The following is an 18184-nucleotide window of genomic DNA, read 5'->3' as shown; positions in this document are numbered from 1 at the left end:
GAGATGGCAGGGGACATCACGGCGCAGCCTGGGCAAGGCTGGGTCCCGAGTCTCCTGGGTTAGAAGCAGCCCTTCCTTGTAACTACTCATTAAGCCCTAACGATCCTCACATAAGGGAGAAATCGTCCTGGAGACGTAACCTGTAAACCCGCAGGCAGGATGCGAGGTCACCTCCTGCCTTCCACGCAGTGGCCACGCCTGCTGTCCTGCGCGAGGCTCACCCAGGGGTCATGGCAGGAGGGACGCGATTGTCTTGGACCCAGCCCCTCGATGGACGCTGGGGCCAGACCCCTCCATCCCTTCAGCCTCTGAGAACCAGAAAGCTGATTATTAACAACTCTCTACCGGGTCCTCTGTGGTCACTGTTGAGTCACGTCCATCCTGACGACGGCCAGCACTGTTGTCTGTCAAGGTCGCTGTCCTACATGTCAGCTCAGCCTGCTTGTCCTCGAAGCGCTCAGTGAAATTGTGGGAGGTACTTTTTGACAAAACAAACCCAGCCGCACTGTAGAAGGGTCCTTTGCGCCACCAGCCATACAGAGGCTCCTGAGTTTGCATGCGTCCGTGTGTGTCACCGTGTAAACCATCTGTCTTCTCTGCAGGTTCCCAACGGTGGCAGTGAGCATTGGGTTTGCTGTGAACCAGGAGGTACGTGATGGTGGGACCCGGCCACGTGGCCCCTTGGGTGTTGTTTATTCATCTTGCTTCTTGGTTCCAACCTCAGTTTTCCTCTCCTTGTCCTCGGTCTTCATCATGATGAGTAAATCCAAGCATGTGTTTTCAAATCCAAGAAAGTAAACAAATGCAAACCGGTTTGGGGTGTGTGGGTTTGGGGCTCCGGCCAGCCCTCCCCCTCGGTGGCCATTTAGCGATGCCGCGTGGAGGGGACGTTGTGGGCAGATGTTCCCAGTTAGTCTCCATCTGACCCCTGGGGCGTGTGATCGAGTCACACACAAAAGAAACTCCTATTTTTGGAGGACATTTCTAATCCCAGTGTTCTATTAGTTGTTCATTCTCCTCTAGCTGTTGGGTGAGAACATGGTTGTTGTGTGGTTCCCATAGACCCTCGGAACTGGGCCATATCTTGGGACCTGCAGAAAAGGCTGGATCCAGGCTTAAGCTTTATTATCCAGTTTCAGCGATTACACTTAGGAAAAGCCTTACCTTCGTTGCAGTTACTACAGTTACACTTGAATAGGGCAGGGGGCCAGGCTTTGCGGAGGGAGCCCTCATCAGGGCACCCTCAGGGTTAGCACAGATTCTGGGGCAGCAGAGGAGTCATACCCGTGAGAAAGAACTTAATTTTCGAGGTGAAGGTAAGCAAGAGCCTTAATGTTGAGATCTAGTGAGGGAGTCAGTTACTCACTTGTTTCTCTGTTAAATGTGGTCATTGAGATGAGCAAGTGAAGCAGGAAGCTCGGGGGCCGGGGGCTGTTCATCCTGGTGGCAGGGTCTCTGACTGGCCAGGCCGAGGCCTGTGACGGTCCGGGGTGTGTGCTGGGTACATGTGTTCTGGCCTCGTGGAGGCCCTGGCTGCCTGCCGCAGGGTCTCAGAGGCCAGCCGGTTCCAGGACTGACCTGGGCTTGGGAAGGGGGGCGGTCACGTGCTGACTGGAGGGGGCACAGGATCTGGGTGTGTGCTGACTGGAGGGTCTTCCCAGAATTGAGCCCTTCTGCCCGCCCAGACTTCCCTCGGGCGTTTGCGGGCTTCTCCCCGTTTTCTCTGTCCGTTGGCGGCCGCACAGGCCAGGCACACGTGCTGTTCTTAGCCCAGGACGGCAGGGAGTCCGGGAGGAGAGGCAGACGGGCTCTGGGTGTATGGAGGCCTTTTCCCAGCTCCCCTCCTCTGGGCACTGGCTTGTGGGGACTGAGGCCGCGGGCCCGGTGATGTGTGCGGTGAGGGAGGGATCAGCCCCTCTGGTGAATCATGTCTCTTCCTGGACCGCCCCGGGCTCTGTGATGCTCTTGGATCTCCAGATGCATTCTGAATTCTTCACACGTCAGCAATTTTGAGGGTTTCTTGTGGGGTTTGATTAGAGTCACAGGAGCCTTTTTTCCCCTCCCAGAAAAAACAAAAGAGGCCTTTTTGAAGAAGGAAGCTTTTTCAGTAATTTTCAGTTACTAATGCTTGATTATGATGTCAGTTTAAAATATAGTTTTATTTGTTTAAATATATCTTTAAATATAGTTATTTAAGGAAAGGACATTTGCTTTCATGTCCAGGTTTAGGTTTGAATCCAGATGCTGATTTTTTGAGTTCCCTTTTGAAAGCTAATTTCCATCCATGGTCCTTGTGTTAGTGGTCACAGCTAGAGCTGCATGGCCTTCGGTCCCTGTGTCACATCCTGTGTCTGTTTTCTGTCCTGCCCACCCCACAGCTGGAGTTCGGGGTGATTTACCACTGCACCGAGGAGCGGCTGTACACGGGCCGGAGGGGCCGGGGCGCCTTCTGCAACGGCCAGCAACTGCACGTCTCCGGGGAGACAGGTGGGCCCTGCTCGTGTCACGCATTCCGCGAGGCAGTGGTGGGGATCTCCTACTGAGGTCCAGTCTCTTCGGGGACAGTGCGCCCCTGGTGGGCTGGATGTCGAGCCAGTCTGTGTCTCAGTGCGGATGTGGATGTGGCCAGGAGCCTTCAATGGGCCCTTTCTGTTCTGCTCTCACCTTTCATCCCTAATGTGAGAAGGAACCTGGCCACTAGTTCCCGCGTGGTCCCAGTGGGCCTGGGCGAGCTGGCCAGGCCAAGAGCAGGGTCAGAGGCATACTCTGGCCCTCGGAGCCTCTTGGTGACCCGGTTCCCCAGGTGCAGGCTGTGGCTCCCTGGATGTGGACCCACTGCCGTTGGCTTCAGTCCCTGTGAGAACATGGACGGCCGCAGGGGATCTGTGTCCATGAGCCGTGGTGTATGCACCACAGATGCTCCCTGTCCTTGTCATTCCTGGAGCAGGACCCAAGGACACCGGTGGCTTTTACAAAGGGCTGCTGTTACACTCAGACTGCCTGTAATATACAGAGTTGACAGTATGTGCCTAGTTGGCCTGAGAGGTGGTGAGAGGGGTCAGGAGTGTCCCTGCCCCTGAGCTGCCCGCAGCCAGTGAGGAGACGGGCCTTCCAGCCCAGGTCAGGTCCGCTGAGGTCCGGTGAGAGCAGCGCCATCTGGATCCCTGGGCGGGGTGACTGTGAGCCGTGGATCTGCCAGGGAGATGATCGCCCTGTGAAGGACGGGCGAGGCAGGAGGTCAGGCAGGAGGCCCAGGCCTCAAGAGTGTTGGTGGGGGGGCAGGAAGTAACGTCGCAGGAGCTCCAGAGGGAGGGGCCTGGCAGGACCACGGACCAGCCTCTGCCACCGCCCAGCCCAGGCTCCTGCCCGGGGACTGTTTGGTTTGGCCACGTAGACAGCAGCATTGATTACAGCTGCTCCTGCCAGGAGTTGGCCTGCCAGCCAGTTGTGTAACTCGGGGGTGAGGGAGCGAGTTGTCAAAGGCCCTGGTGAACTTTGCTCCACATTCATTTGCTGTGACTCGAGGCTCGGTGCCCACGCTCGCACCCATCCCAGGCCCTCCGCCCACGGGCCTCCTTGCTCAAACACGCCGTCCACCCCCCTCTGCAACACGGAACCCCAAGTCCGTCGGTGCTCGTGTCCCAAAGCTCACTTGGGATTTTTTAAAAATTCTGACTCATAAAGTCCAGGGTGATGTTTTCAGCCCTGGTTGTCTTCTATTTGCCGGGTGACGAGGTTTCTACAGGAGGTGACGGAAAGCTCTCCTCAGCAGCAATGTCCTTAGGTGTCGTACAGACCTGGCTTCAAAGCCTGATTCTGACACCTTCCACATGTGACTTGTCAGCTCTGCTCCTGGAACCTCAGTGTTCACGTGGGTGGGAGGTGACGCTGATGACAGCTGTGAGGATCAAATTAAATCCTACCCACAGGGCACTCAGGAACGGCCTGGCACTGGTGCCCCAAATGAGAGTCATTATCAGAGAAGGAATTTGAATCTTCGCACGAGATCAACCAGCTATTAATTCTGGGATGCGTTTCTGGAGGAAGTGGTCGCTAAAACAACCATCACTCATCTCCCTGCTTTCCTTGCCTTCTCTTTCCTGTGCTCCTTTCTGCAATGTTTTCAACTCACAAAAGCAAAACAAAGACCGCACTGCATAGCGGTAAAGGATTAGATGAGGCCAGAATTTCTTTGGTAGCTTTTTCTCAAAATTCTACCTTGCAGAACTGCAAACACAAAGGAGACAGAAAAAGTACAGTGAAGCCACATGACCCATCACAGCCTGATGTCGCCCCTCTGCCCCCCGCGGCCAACCCTGCTTCCTCCAAGCTCCCTGCCCCCACCACCCCAAACAACTCCCTGCTACAAACCCCAGACATAATGGCACTTTCTAGCCAGCATTTCAGTACATATCTCTCTGTCACTTTCTCTTAAATCTTTTCCACCTTTTCCACCGATTTTTTAATTTTTAAAAATTTCCTCCTTTTCACCTTCCATGTCTTGTAAAGCATAATCTATTGTGTTTATTTATTCTCATTCCTTTAGCTTGACCTTCTTTTCTGAACTGTTTTCTTTCCTAATTTTTTCTTAGGTTCCCTCCCCTCTACTTTTGAGTGATGTTCTTCTTCCGTGGATTCTCCGTTTCTTTCTCTTGCAACTACTTCTGTTTTGTGGACGGGTCTTTCTGGAAATCTCTGATCGACTGGAGAGACGTTATTATGCTCCCTAGTCTCTTTTTTCTTATGATAATTGTGTATGGGATTCAAACATCATTCTTTTACATTCTTTCTAATTGAAAGAGCTCTGGAGGCCGGTGGTGTGATGGGGTGGGGGTTGAACACTTTCCATCGTCTCGTGGCTCTAGGGCTCCCTCTTCTGCTGTGTTTGTGAAGTGCCTGCAAAGTTGGCCTCTTCCTTGGACGATTGGCTCTGCCCCTCCCGCACTGCTACCTGGATCGTCTCCCTCCTTTGCCCCTGATTCCCGTCCAGTGAATTTGGGGTTCACTCCCATGCGTTTCTACTCAGTGGGTCCTGCCCTGAGAGTCCCTGGAAGGTCGGTTACGAGAGGTCGTAGTAACTGTCAGGGGTTCGCCTGCCCACTTGCCCTCTGGGGCCTGGATACGCCCTTGTGGACGTAGGTTTTTGTAGATGGTTTTTGTCTGTGGTTTGTGTTTTGCTCTCCCAGCTGCTCTGTTTTTTTGTCAGAGGGGATTTGGAAGAGGTTACATAGGTTTCCAGGGCAGTCTTCTCCAGGATTCTGAACAATACTTTTTTTTTTCCAATTACTTATTTGTTTTTGAACATAATGTATTGAGGTGAAGGTCGTGTAACATGAAATTAGCTGTTGTAAAGTGAATAATTCAGTGTCATTACATTCCTGGTGCCCCGTGTTTGGGTGGCTCCGGGGTAACCCCTTCCCGTTGGTCACTCTCTGCCTCTCCCTCACAGCCCCCAACCTTCTTTCTGTCTAGTTCTGGGGTTTTCAGTGAAGTACAGCTAATACTACTTTTTGTGTGAGGAGCTCACGGTCAGCAAGGATCTGGAAGCCCAATCACGTGTGTCACACACGCCGGTCCGAGGCCATCATGGGAGCTGCACGACCTGCGCTCACGCCCACACTTCAAGGCACAGTCACCTCTTTCCTGTGAGGACGTATTTCAGGGCAGACAGAGGACTTGCTTCTCTCACCTCTAAGTTGTAAAATCTCTCTCAAGACAACAGTGCTCTTATCCTCAACCAGAAAAAGAGTTTTCAAACTGTTGGAAGTCACGGACTATTTTTTCATCCTAAAATTTGTTTATTGAAAGAGGATGCAGAGATGCCCTGCTTCAAAATCTATTTGATTTTTTTTATAGTGGTAAAATATATATAACATAATAATTGCCGTTTTAACCATTTTTAAGTGTACAATTCAGTGGCATTAATTACATTCACGATCTTGTGCATCCATTTCCTCTATTTCCAAATTGTTTATCGCTGCAAATAGAAACTCTGAACCCATTAAGCAATAGGTCCCCGTGCCCCCCACACACACCCATGAAGTCACAGAATATTTTAAATTATATATATATTAGTATTTGATTAAGAGCTAAACTATTATGATAAAAATAGTTTGAAAGGTAATAAAAGTCATAGTAAGTCATCGTAATTGTGGAGAGCTAGTCAGAATTAATCATAAGACAATATTAAGTAGAGGGAATTGTCATTTTTACCTTTGTGTCATTATCTGGGCAAAAGAAAACAGTAGAAAGTATTTTGCCTCAGGTGGCAGAGTTCAGATGACTTCTTAATTGTCTGGGTTTCATTTAGGAAAAAACACCACTGTGCAAGCATGAGGAAGAGTGGATACACTGCAGCTGGGGGGCGGGGGACACTGGGCACAGAGGTGTCTTCTCACAGATGAAAAACTACGGGAAGAAGCCCTTTCTTTGGCATCATCACCAGACAAGCTTGAGTCAAGGTCTGGGTCTCACGACCTCCTGCAGGTCACCCACTGCGCCTGGCCCCGTTGAGGTCTTTTTCTTCAAAACAAGTCTTTTTTCCGTGGGAAGGTGCCCTCTCAGCTTGCAGCCCAGTGAGGGTGGGGTCGGGAGGTGAGCTCTGGAGGGCAGACTGGGTCCTGTCCCCGGAAATCCTGGAGCCGCCGCCCTGTGCCCCTCGTGTGGGTAGAGCCCGAGCCGCCACCAGACACATGGCAGGGCTGGTCACTGGCCCAGCTGTGGTGCCAGGTCTCAGAAAGTCTTTACAGTATAAAATGAGAGCCTCCAGTGTGAGAAAAGGGGAAATGGTACAGACTCAGTGTCTCCTCCCAGTGGTCTGTCCCTGGTGGGAGGTGACTTTATGGGAGTCGGGCGGGATTGGGCCCGGGGAGTGAGGTTACCTATGGGCGTGGTTTTCCTCCACTTCATGGAGGGGCTTTGTTCTCTCAACTGAACACACAGGAGTGGCTGATCCTGCCTGAATGGCAAGGCCTGACAAGACAGGACGCTAGATCTGGATGTGATTGCGTGTGTGGCCAAGAGGGACAGTGCTATGACCCTCGCAGTGAGTCAGGCCCGGCCCGCCTGCAGCCACTTTCCTGTGTCTGGTGGCCACAGCATCTACCCCCATGCTGGGGGGTTACTCCTGAGGACCCCTTTCCAAAGACGTTGCTTAGCAGTCGCTTCCTCGGTAGGGATGACGTTTCCATCTTTGTCATCACGGCAGCTAGCAAAAAGCTTTTATTGTTATTACTTTTAATTTATTTTTGGCTGCGTTGGGTCTCCATTGCTGCCCGCCCGGGCTTTCTCTAGTTGCGGCAAGCAGGGGCTACTCTTTGTTGCGGTGCGCGAGCTTCTCATTGCAGTGGCTTCTCTTGTTGCGGAGCACGGGCTCTAGGCACTCGTGCTCAGTAGTTGTGGCTCGCAGGCTCTAGGGCGTAGGCTCAGTAGTTTTGGTGCACAGGCTTAGTTGCCCTGCAGCATGTGGAATCTTAGTTCCCTGACCGGGGATCGAACCCGTATCCCCTGTATTGGCAGGTGGATTCTTAACCACTTCACCATCAGGGAAGTCCCGAGAAAGGCTTTTAAAGGCAGATTTATTTGATGAGGCATTTTTTTTCCTCCAAACATGGGGTGTTCCCAGTTTGGAGTCACTTTGTTTTTATTTGTGACTGAATGATGCTGGTTTCATGAGCCACCAGACCCGTCCGAGTTCTTGCTGGTAAGCGTCCCTGAAAAGAGAGAACCGGGGGGTCTGCCCCCCCACCCCTGCATCTGGGACTTTCTGGGGCCTGGGAGGTGAGATGGTCAGGGTGTGGCTTCGACTCTAGTCAGCACGTCCTTCCTTTCCCAGGCCAGAAGCCTCTGCAGCATCAGCCACCCAGGGAGGACACTGAATCAAGCAAGAGCGGGAGGCGGGTTTGCATTTCGCTTCGAGGAAAAACCCGACTGCTGGGTGAGAACTGAGCCTTGGTGTTTCTGACTTGGAGAAATTCTCTCCACACAGATCTCTCCAAGGCCCTGGTTCTGACAGAAATCGGGCCCAGACGAGACCCCACGACACTGAAGCTGTTCCTGAGCAACATGGAGAGGCTACTCCATGCTGGGGCCCATGGGTACGCGCTCCCCTCCCGGGACTGGGACCCATGGGTGCATGCTCCCCCTCCCCAAGACCCATGGGACACCCAGGCCCCACGCACAGCTCCCAGGCTGCTCCCCAGGGCAGGAGCAGTGACACACGAGCCAGCCCGGTCCCCAGCCAGGAGCTCGTGCAGCCTGTGGGGGTGGGGTGGCAGGGGACCTGTGGGAGCCCATCTCAGCCCCGTGTGCGCCCCGATCTCAGCGCCCTTCGTGATGACAGTGACGCCCCCCCAGCCCAGTCTCCTCCGGGTCTGTGCTGTGACTGCGGCCACCCCAGATGGTTTAGACCTAAGGTCGTTGAAGGTCCACAGAGTGAAGGTTGTGTCCTTCAGTTGCACCAGCCACACTTCAAGTGCCGCGGCCTTGGGCTGGTGGCTTCGCGGCGCCGAGTGGTCCATCACCACAGAAAGTTCTATTGGACGGCATGGCTCTGGGCCCAGGGCTCAGAATCGAGCTTTTGGGAAGAGGCCCTGGGCTCTTGTTTAGCTCCTGGGGGTGCCTGCGGTGGAGGGGCGGGCACTGGAGCAGAGCCATTCAGTGTGTTTCCCCTCCTCCATCTCCGGCAGCGTCCGCGTCATCGGCAGCTCCACCTTGGCACTCTGCCACCTGGCCTCGGGCGCTGCCGATGCCTACTACCAGTTTGGCCTGCACTGTTGGGACCTGGCTGCAGCCACTGTCATCATCAGGGAAGCAGGCGGCATCGTGATGGACACGTCAGGTGAGCTCGGGCCCTCAGCCCGCCCTCCGTCCCCAGGGGTGCATCCCCAGGACAGACCCGCAGTGCCCCAGACAGACAGGCCCCCTCCTCTGCTAACAGGGACGTGTAGGGAGGGCAGTGGGCCAGGCCAGAAGGCCCCTCCCCCTTCCTGTCTCCAGGTGTGAAAATAGACCCAGGGTCAGGACGGGTGGCTGTGAGTGTTTTCTAAACACTCACTTCCGCGGCACCCCCAACCCAGTCCACTGAGACCACAGAGCAGGCAGCATGCTCCCTGATACAATGATGAGGATTTAGGTGATGGATCCTAGAGGTGACCTGTTCCTCTGCCTCAGAGTCACCTTGCCCAGTTACCGACCCCATGGGGGTGAGTCCCGCAGTGTCCCTGTCCTGGGGACGCCCATGGAGCCTCATCTGACATTGGGGTCCTCTGTGGAGCCCATCCTCCTCCAGCTTTAATCCAGAGCCTGTTGGGGAAACGCTGGGTTCCATTTAACTGCTGGCGCTGGCAGTGGGCCTTTCATCCCATGATTGCTCCGTTTTTGCTCCTTCTCCTCGGGAGGCCCTAGTTGAGCTTCCGGGAGGGTGTGAAGTGAAGAGGGGTCAGCCTTGGGCACCGAGGCCAGGCAGGCCCATCACCGTTAAAGACATGTCTGTCCTGGATGTGACCAAGTGTGCATGCACACAAACACACACACACACACACACACGCACACACGCATGTGCACTGAGGTCTCCAGCGAGGCCTTTAGGCCTATTCACACCTCCAGGAGGTCGAGGGCCTTCATCCTGCCCCAGATACCTGGTGCACAGAGCAGCTGCATCGAGGGGCCCAGCAAAAAGGCCGCCCCCAGCACCCCCCCCACCAAGGCCTCCTGGGTACCTGGAGCCCCATGCAGCGCAGAGTTTGAGAACTGCTCCCTGTCCTGACCTAACATTGTTTGAGCCTCGGGCCTGAACGCTGTACCTTAAGCCGCTTTCTCCCAGCGCAGCCTCAGGAGGTGCCAGTCCCGCAGCCTGGATGGCACCCAGGTTGGGGCAGAGCGGTGCTGAGGCTCCACCCTTTGGGCTGGCTCAGCCTGAGTGCTGGGCTGATGCGGGTCGTGCCGCCCCCTCCCTAACCCAGACACCCTGTCCCTCTGTCCGCAGGCGGGCCGCTAGACCTCATGTCTTGCAGGGTGGTTGCTGCGGGCACACGGGAAATGGCGGTGCTCATAGCTCAGGCCCTACAGACGATTAACTACGGGCGGGACGATGAGAGGTGAAAGGAGCAGACAGGGCTGCCCCAGGACGGGGCCTTCCTGGGAACCTGGAGCAAGAGTTCCTGATCCCCAAAGGAGCCATCAGGCTTGAGTCCGGGCTGTCTGGCTGAGCCCACGTCTTGGTGACTTTGATGTCCAGTGGTTCTTCTCTGTAATCTCACGTAGCCTTGTGTGGGTTGGTCCAGCCCTCCTACTGGGGCCGAAACCCGGATCTCACAGGACGTATGTATTGATACCGCAAACGCAATTTTTTTTCCAGAATGCAAATCTCAGGTAATAAGGCTTTTGAACTGCTGATAAAGCAGACTTGCTCTCAGCGACCTCCCCCGCCTCTGCCCATGGTACTTCAGAATGCAATAAACCAAATGATGACTCTCTGCTTGTTTCCCTCCACAAGTGTGTCACCTGTTTCCCCAAACGACCCCCAAAATCCACAGGCTCTTTAGGGAAGTTTGCATATGACAGCCCAGAGGTGACATGCTTGCTATCTGCCTGCCGCAGGTGATGAAAACGACTTCAGTAATTATCATGTCAGTATTTAAAATTTAAAATCTTAAAATAAGAAAACCAAACCTCTAAAATGCTATGTTTAAATGTTTTTGTGATCAGTTTAACGAAGAAAAATATTTTCTGGGCCTTATTTTTTTCCTCTTTAGGAGGAGGAACTATATATAAGAATAATTCTAATGAGGATATTCACTGGCTGGCCACGGGTCTTTTCTGAAGTTTAAAAATCGAGAAAGTCAGTCTTAGGACAGAGGATATTCCAGCCCACGCTTAGCTTTCTCCCTCGTGTTCCTAATTTGCCGTCAACAATAATTAACGAGTATTTAGAGCGGCCCCGGCACCTGCTGTCTCTGGCACCTAAACTCCGGGGCTCGGCCTGTGCAATGACCCAGGCACTTTCACCACACCACACCCTGGAGAGCCCTTGGCAAGCCCACCGGCCCTGCTCCCCTCTGCGGACACTGCAGGGCCTCAGAGCCCATCATGCTGACTCCCCTGTGCCACCTGCTACTCACAGGGCAGGTGCACTGGGCCCGCTCACGCACCTGGTGGAGCCCAGGGGGCCTCCCAGGGGGGAATTCCCTCCCCAAGCCAATCCCCAGAGGCCTCACCTCCACCTCCCCTTGGGTTACTGATTGATACATTCGCTATCTTTAGGAAGGAGTTTTCTGATCTGATCTGAATGGGGTGCCAGTGATGTCCCGAAAGGCTCACAGGTAGAGGGCTCAGACACGTGAGGACTGGAGTCTCCTTTGGGACTAGGGCGTCTCATGCCTGCTGTGCATAAGGACCCACCTTTGATACCCACACGAGGAAGCAGCTTCTCTCTGTGCAGGACCACAGCTCTGCGAAGCTTGAGCACCACAGGTGCAGAGCATCTAACCGCATGATCTTATGCCAAGGCGGTGGGAGGACACAAGAGACGGGAGCCGTCCCAGGGCCGTGGCTGCAGGGCACTTTGCTGTGAGGATCTGGGGAAATCGTGCGTTTCTGGTGGCAGCTCCTGCCTAACCCCCTGCAGTGCACCTGAGCAGGCTCTGCCGTTGCGCACGGATTCGTGACGCGTTGGCAGGGCCCCACGAGCCGTCCCTGCCCTGGGCATGTGCTGGGCACGCGGAAAGGCACGTGACCGCTCCCACAGGCTCTGAAGAGACCTCATGGACAGTGATGCCGCCACAGTCTGGTACTCTCCAGAGCTCCATGTTGTGTATGAGCTCGCAAACCTCGGTGCGTCCACAGTGGTGTCACCAGTCTGCCCGTTGACAGCCTTGACTGGAGAGTATTCATGCAAAGCCTAGGCTGTGAGACGGGGGTCCAAGGGCCGGGGGTGGGGGGCGGTGGTGGGCAGGACAGCAGGCAGAGCAGCAGCCAGACGCCCAGGCGGCCAGGTTGGTGGCCAGAGGAAGAGCTGTTTACTGCCACCAGGCGGCTGGTGGCAGGTCCCCCCTCCCCCACCTTGGCAGGGAGGCCACACGTAGAGCCAAATGGGGCCAAAGTGGACATGTGGGGCAAGAGGGTTGGAGCCGCCACTCCCAGCCGTCCAGAGTCTCGTCCCTGGGCACACGGATGGCCTTTGCTGTCTCTCAGCTTCGAGAAAAGCCTGAGCTTCTGCTCACCCTGGTCACTGCCATGGCTCGATGCTGGCATGGGTGTCCTGGTCCTGCACCGGCTCTGACAGATTTCTGGTCGGCAGCAAGGCCAGTGCAGAAAAGGAAGGAAAAGGTCAGGGCCACCCTGGTTTTCTATTTTTAAAAAACATGATGCCATATCTGTACACTGGTGTTCACAGTGGCACTATTCACAGTGGCCAGGAGAGGGAAGCTACCCAAGTGTCCATCGATGGCTGATGAATAAACGGAATGTGGTCCATCCACACAGTGGGGTATTATTCAGCCTTAAAAAGGAAGGAAATCCTGACCACTGCTACCACGTGGATGAACAGGTGTGACTAGGAGTCACTTTTATTTCATTAGGAGAGGTGACATCACTATGGTGTGTGTAACAACATTCTGGTTTCTTCAGAGATGCAGGTTGAAGGATTTGATGTGAAGGGGTTCAAATAAAAATACAGATAAAAAAGCAAATATGTCAAAATGTCAATGGTGATTGAATCCAGGCACTGGGTATAAGGATGCTCATGGCATGTTCTTTCTATATGTCTTTATATTTTTTAAGGTTTTTAAAAAATTTATTTATTTTTGGCTGCATTGGGTCTTCGTTGCTGCTCGCGGGCTTTCTCTAGTTGCAGGGAGCGGGGGCTACTCTTGGTTGCGGTGCGCGGGCTTCTCATTGCGGTGGCTTCTCTTGTTGCGGAGCATGGGTTCTAGGTGCGCGGGCTTCAGTAGTTGTGGCACGCGGGCTCAGTAGTTGTGGCACGTGGGCCCTAGAGCACAGGCTCAGTAGTTGTGGTGCATGGGCCTAGTTCCTCCACGGCATGTGGGATCTTCCCGGACCAGGGATCAAACCCGTGTTCCCTGCATTGTCAGGTGGATTATTAACCACTGTGCCACCAGGGAAGTCCCTATATGTCTTTTTTTTTTTTTTTTTTTTTTTTTTGCGGTACGCGGGCCTCTCACTGTTGTGGCCTCTCCCGTTGCGGAGCACAGGCTCTGGACGCGCAGGCTCAGTGGCCATGGCTCACGGGCCCAGCCACTCTGCAGCATGTGGGATCTTCCCAGACCGGGGCACAAACCCGTGTCCCCTGCATCAGCAGACGGACTCTCAACCACTGCGCCACCAGGGAAGCCCCCCTATATGTCTTCATATTTGAAATTTTTTACCATAAAAAGTTTTTAAAGAGGGGAGTTGAATTGACTGGACCCACTTTCTCATTTGTCAAACTGCGTGTCTAGTCTGGTGAGGCTGCTCTAACAGAATGCTGTACACAGGGTGGCTTATTATAAATGGCCGAGATTTACTGCCCATGGTTCTGCAGGCTGGAAGTCCCAGATCAGGGGCCAGCAGGGCGGGGTTCTAGTGACGCCTTCTCCTGGTTCATGGCTGGCCATCCTCTCCCTGTGTCCTCATGTGGCAGAAGGGGTGAGGGAACTCTCTGGACCCTCCTTTATAAGGACATTAATCCCATCCATGTGGGCTCCGGCCTCACAATCTAAGCACCTCCCAAAGCCCACCTTCCAGTGCTATCACCCTGGGCATTAGGGTTGCAATATGAGTGTGGGGTGGACACAAACATTCTGGCCACAGCAGGGGGTCAGGGGAGGGGCAGCTAAGGCCCAGTCCAGCCCCCGGGGCTCTGGGCAGGAACCACCTTGCCTGGGGCTGGGGCTCGGCAGGCCCTGTGGAGTCCAGGACTCTGGAAGGAAATTGCTTTTGGCTCCACACTCATCTCGGTGACACCAGTGACCCTCAGGGCAAGACATGTGCTTGTCTCTGTGACTAAATGGAGGCGGAGCGCGGATAGAAGGGCCTGCTGTGCTGGTCAAGTGAGTCCCGGACCGAGGCAGAGGTCAGGTCACAGCTCTTTGGAAACCGGCTCCTCGCAACAGCACGGGCAGCAGGCTGACAAGGCGAGGGCCAGTCACCCTGCGTGCAGGGCGGCGCTGGACACTTTCATCCCGGTTTACCCCTTTTAAAGCTCCGGGGTTGGGAAACCACCCCACTCCTTAACCCGCTCAACAGAGTCCGCTCCAAGTTCGCAATTAAGAGCTATGGAATCCCTGACAGCCCCGCCCTTTCTGGGGTCTGAACAGGAGCTATTGCATCTTCCCATCCCAAGCGAGGGCTATGCAAGCAGGACCCGGGTTACACCCTCGCCCTGGCTCGGTGTTTCTCTCGCCTTACTCTGAGGAAGTTCCATCCCTGTAGCTAAAGGATTGTGAAGTCCCCGAGGTCTTTCACCTCCTCTACCCCCTGTCCCCGCCGCGAGACAGCCTGGTGGGTTGGCCCTGAGGGCGGGTCCTCGCCCCAAAGGCAGCGGCTGGCGCGGCCCTGGGGGACCTGCGTGCATCCCGTCCCACGGTCTCCCGAATCCTGGGGCCACACCCGCCTTTCCACAGCCGAGGCCACGCTGCCAGCGTGGTGGTGTCCCCGACTGCTCCAACCTCCGACAGGCCGACCGGCGACCCCCTATGGCCCGCGGAGCGGCTGGGCTCCGGGCAGTGGCGACTGTCGTCCTCCGCGGCCTCCGCAGCCCAAGGGGCGTGGACGCGGGCGGGGCCGGCAGCGGCGCTTTAAGAGGCTGCGCCCGGGGAGGCCGGCCCCGCAACGACCCGAGCGATGGACATGGCCCGGGACTGCGCCGGAGCCCTCCTCAGGCTAGTGCCCCGCGGGTCTGCGCCCCCGCCGCCCTCAGGGCCCTCGTTTCCCCGCCCCCTCTCGGCCCCCTGCGCCCCCGGCGCCCCTTGTCCCCACGAGCCCCACATCCCCCTGCCCCCTTCGTCCCCTTGCGCCCCTGTCCTCCTGCGCCTCTCACCCCGGCGCCCCTTGTCCTCGTGCGCCCCGCTCTCCCTGCGCTCCCCCACCCCCGCGGCCCCTGCGCCCAGCCGGAGCCCGCGCGCGATCCCTTCCCCGCCTCCGGCCGGCCGCCAGCGCCAGGTGTGGCTCCCGAGGTGCGCGGGCGTCCGCGGAACAGGTGACCGTGGTGAGAGCGGAGCGGCTGCATTTCTAGCCGCGACCGCAGCGGGTGCAGACAGGGCCCCGTCCCTGGAGGCCTGGGCGCGCGCGCCGCCAGGCTTCTCGGGGTCCCGGACCGCGGTGCGAGCTGGGGCGAGACGAGGGGCGTTGGTGGGGACGCTGGGCGGCCCCGAGGCGGCCAGCTGACCCCTCAGGGCCGCGCGGGCTCCGGCTCCGAGCGTGGTGGGCTAACCGGGGCGCGCCTGGGTCTGGACGCTCCCTGACCGTGCTGGCTGAGCCCCCAGGTTTGTAAGGAGGAGTTTGGGGGGAAGTGGTGACGCTTTGGGGGGCGGAGAGGGGTAGAGGGGCCCGCGGAGGCCCGCCGCCTCCCCTCCCGGTCCACGCGCCTGTGACCCAGGCCCTGCATCACTTTTTTTTCCATTCTTGGGTTCATCTTCACACCCAGGAAACCCAAACCAATCCTTGTCTGTAAAATCCTAAAGATATTGGGTGGCAGTAACTTTACAGACTTGGGGGAGGGATACTGCTTCTCTGAAGGTCTCCTTGAGTTCTTTAAAATGCTGGTTTTCCGAGGTGACTGGGGTGGAGGGATGGGGTGGGTGAGAGAGGGGGGAGTGTGATCTGTAAGCTTCTGAACCTGGGTCTTTAAAGGGGGGATCTGTGCCAGGCCCAAGGTTAGAGAGAGCCGCCAATATGGAAGGGGGCGCTGTCTCCCGCTTGGGCCTTCTCTTTAAAAACAGGACCCCAGGAAGGTGAGAAACAGACGTTTTCATGCATCTTCACTGATGTGGTTTAGGCCTAAGGGGAAGACCCTTGGTTTCTTCCTCTACCTCCAGCTTCACTCGCCCCCCAGTCCCACTCCCAAGGGTAGCAACTGCTGACAGTTTGTAGTGCATCCTCCAAACTTTTCTCCCATGGGCCTCTCCAAGGTCCTCCCAGCACTGAGCTGGTGGGCCAAGTTGTAAGAACTGTGAGGGGGCCCTAAGCCCTGGCTGGTGTGGCCTGCAGCGGGAGGAGATGAGGCCTGAAGAATTAAGGCTGCCCCTGCCTTTGTACCTAACCCTACAGCACAATCCCAAACCCAAAACGTCTCAGTGTGAGGTGGAAGCGACTTGCTTCTGAAATGTTGGCAGATGAGCACATGGGGAAGGACTGATCTGCTTAGACAGCCCTGAGTGCAGGGCTCTGGGAGGGAGCTAGGGACCACCTGTGGGGACTCACCGTCATTGGGTTCCTGCTTGAGAACTGAGCTGCTCTAATTCTTGGGACCCCACCTGCTTCTGCACCATCTGTCACACTTGCTGAAAGGAAAACTTTTGTCTTCTGCCTTCTTTAAAGCCGAGTCCAGGCTGCAGACCCAGCAGCTGCAGCCCAAGATCTCCTGGCTCAGCTCTGGACGCCCAGGGTGTCCACAGGGTGTGTGTTGCCACAGAGGAAGCCTGCTCTGACTTTGTGTTCTGGCTTTGATAACATTCACACTGACCCTGAGGTTGTTACAGAGCTGATTTCCTTTACACTTTGTGCAAAGTAGCTGCTTTTGTAGCTATTTAGTACCTCTTTCCTTGAACAAGGAACTCTAGGTTTTGAATAGCTGCCCTTTCAGTACAAATTTGACCAGTCTTGTTAGTGATGCAAACAAGGAATTGACTTTTCTACAAGTCGATCTCCCAGGTTACTGATGCTTACGCCTTCGTGGTCTAAACTCTTATTTTAATAATATTCAAAGTGTTCAAAGACTTCACGGTCATGTATTGGATATGCTTTCTAGCCAAGCATTTTGCTGGGTGGGTCAATGCACAGCCGGGAGCTGCCACAGTCCTGCCATGGGGCTCCCAGTGGGACCCACGTGTTCCATGTGTTGCTTGTCGTGAGCCAGGCCCGCTGGGGAGCAGGAAGCCTCACAGGGGCCAACACTCTTCTGCTTCCTGCCGCGGTGAGACCCCACCACCCCCGAGACTGTCCCTCAGCCACTGTCCCTGCAGCTCTCGGAGGCCCCACCAAGCCTGATGGATGCTTTCCAAGGCCTACCCCTTCTCTGCATTCCCATAGCTGGGGTCACACTTCCCTTCCCTGCACTGTCCTTGTCACCCGGCTTTGGGCACAGAGCTCTGTATGAGCTTTATCTCTTCACGTGGGCCCTACTTGTCCACCTGACGGCCTGTTCCCGGGCCTGATTTTCTCCCCCAGCGCTTTCAGAACAAACATCAGTCCAGAAGGTGGCCTAGAAAGACGCCTTCTTGTGACCTGTGGGCCAGCTTTGTTCCACAGCAGTGGGGTTCACGTCCACTGTCAGCCTGTGCCTGTTGCTTTATTTCCTACTCTACGAGTTGAGGTCTCCTCACTCCCTCTGGGAAAAATACAGAGATTTCCCTGTTCCTTCACTTCTGGGAGATACACACCCTCACAATTTTCCAGAATGTTCTATGAAGTCTGACTTTTCTTATCATCTTGATTTCCCCAAACAATCGATTTCCTTGAAGAGCCTGTTTCCTTGGTTTTGTTTTTCCGTGTACTGAACCATCTCCCTTCCTGTTTTGTGTGATTGCCTGCACGTTCCCAGGGATTAGAGGGCAGCCAACATGAGGGGTTGCCAAAAGCTGGATTCTAAGTCTTCTTAGTGCTCCTGTGACAACTTCGATGTAGTACAGCATTCAGGGGGAATAGCAACACATTTTCAGCCTTGGTCTAGTGGCCAGTGACATAAATGATCCCATTAAGAGGACCAGAATTGAGCTGGATTAATATGTTGCTTTGTTCTTGTACCTGGTTGTCCCTGCTGTTCCTTTCGCTGGAGCAGAGTAAGCAGGCGTAGTATTTGTTCGGCAGATTTACTGTACCTAAGATAGCATTTAACCCCTTTTTAACCCCTGTTCCTTGGAAAGAATGGCTCACGCCTGCAGGGCCTTTTTATGTGGCTCCTAAGCCTTTTCTCCAATTCTCTGTTGGGAAACGTACGGCGTAAGAACAGCAATAACTGGACGTCCTT

General features: G+C 55.3%; 1 protein-coding gene across 2 annotated transcripts in view; it reads left to right on the top strand.

Moving 5' to 3' along the window:
* The window catches only part of IMPA2 (inositol monophosphatase 2), a 46175-nt gene that overhangs the window by 17615 nt on the left and 10376 nt on the right, over window positions 1-18184 (top strand). The window contains exons 4-8 of one of the 2 annotated variants that reach the window (XM_082640722.1): window positions 603-648; window positions 2379-2487; window positions 7988-8096; window positions 8688-8839; window positions 9986-10097. In XM_082640722.1, coding sequence (XP_082496848.1) covers window positions 603-648; window positions 2379-2487; window positions 7988-8096; window positions 8688-8839; window positions 9986-10097 — 528 coding nt within the window. Of the gene's footprint in view, window positions 1-602; window positions 649-2378; window positions 2488-7987; window positions 8097-8687; window positions 8840-9985; window positions 10098-14824; window positions 14880-18184 lie in introns of those variants that run through there. The other variant, XM_082640723.1, reaches the window with a different exon arrangement.

Source organism: Mesoplodon mirus (assembly GCF_964341445.2).
Source record: "Mesoplodon mirus genome assembly, chromosome: 13".
NCBI classification, from domain to species: domain Eukaryota; kingdom Metazoa; phylum Chordata; class Mammalia; order Artiodactyla; family Ziphiidae; genus Mesoplodon; species Mesoplodon mirus.
This window is presented reverse-complemented; position numbering and strand designations above follow the sequence as displayed.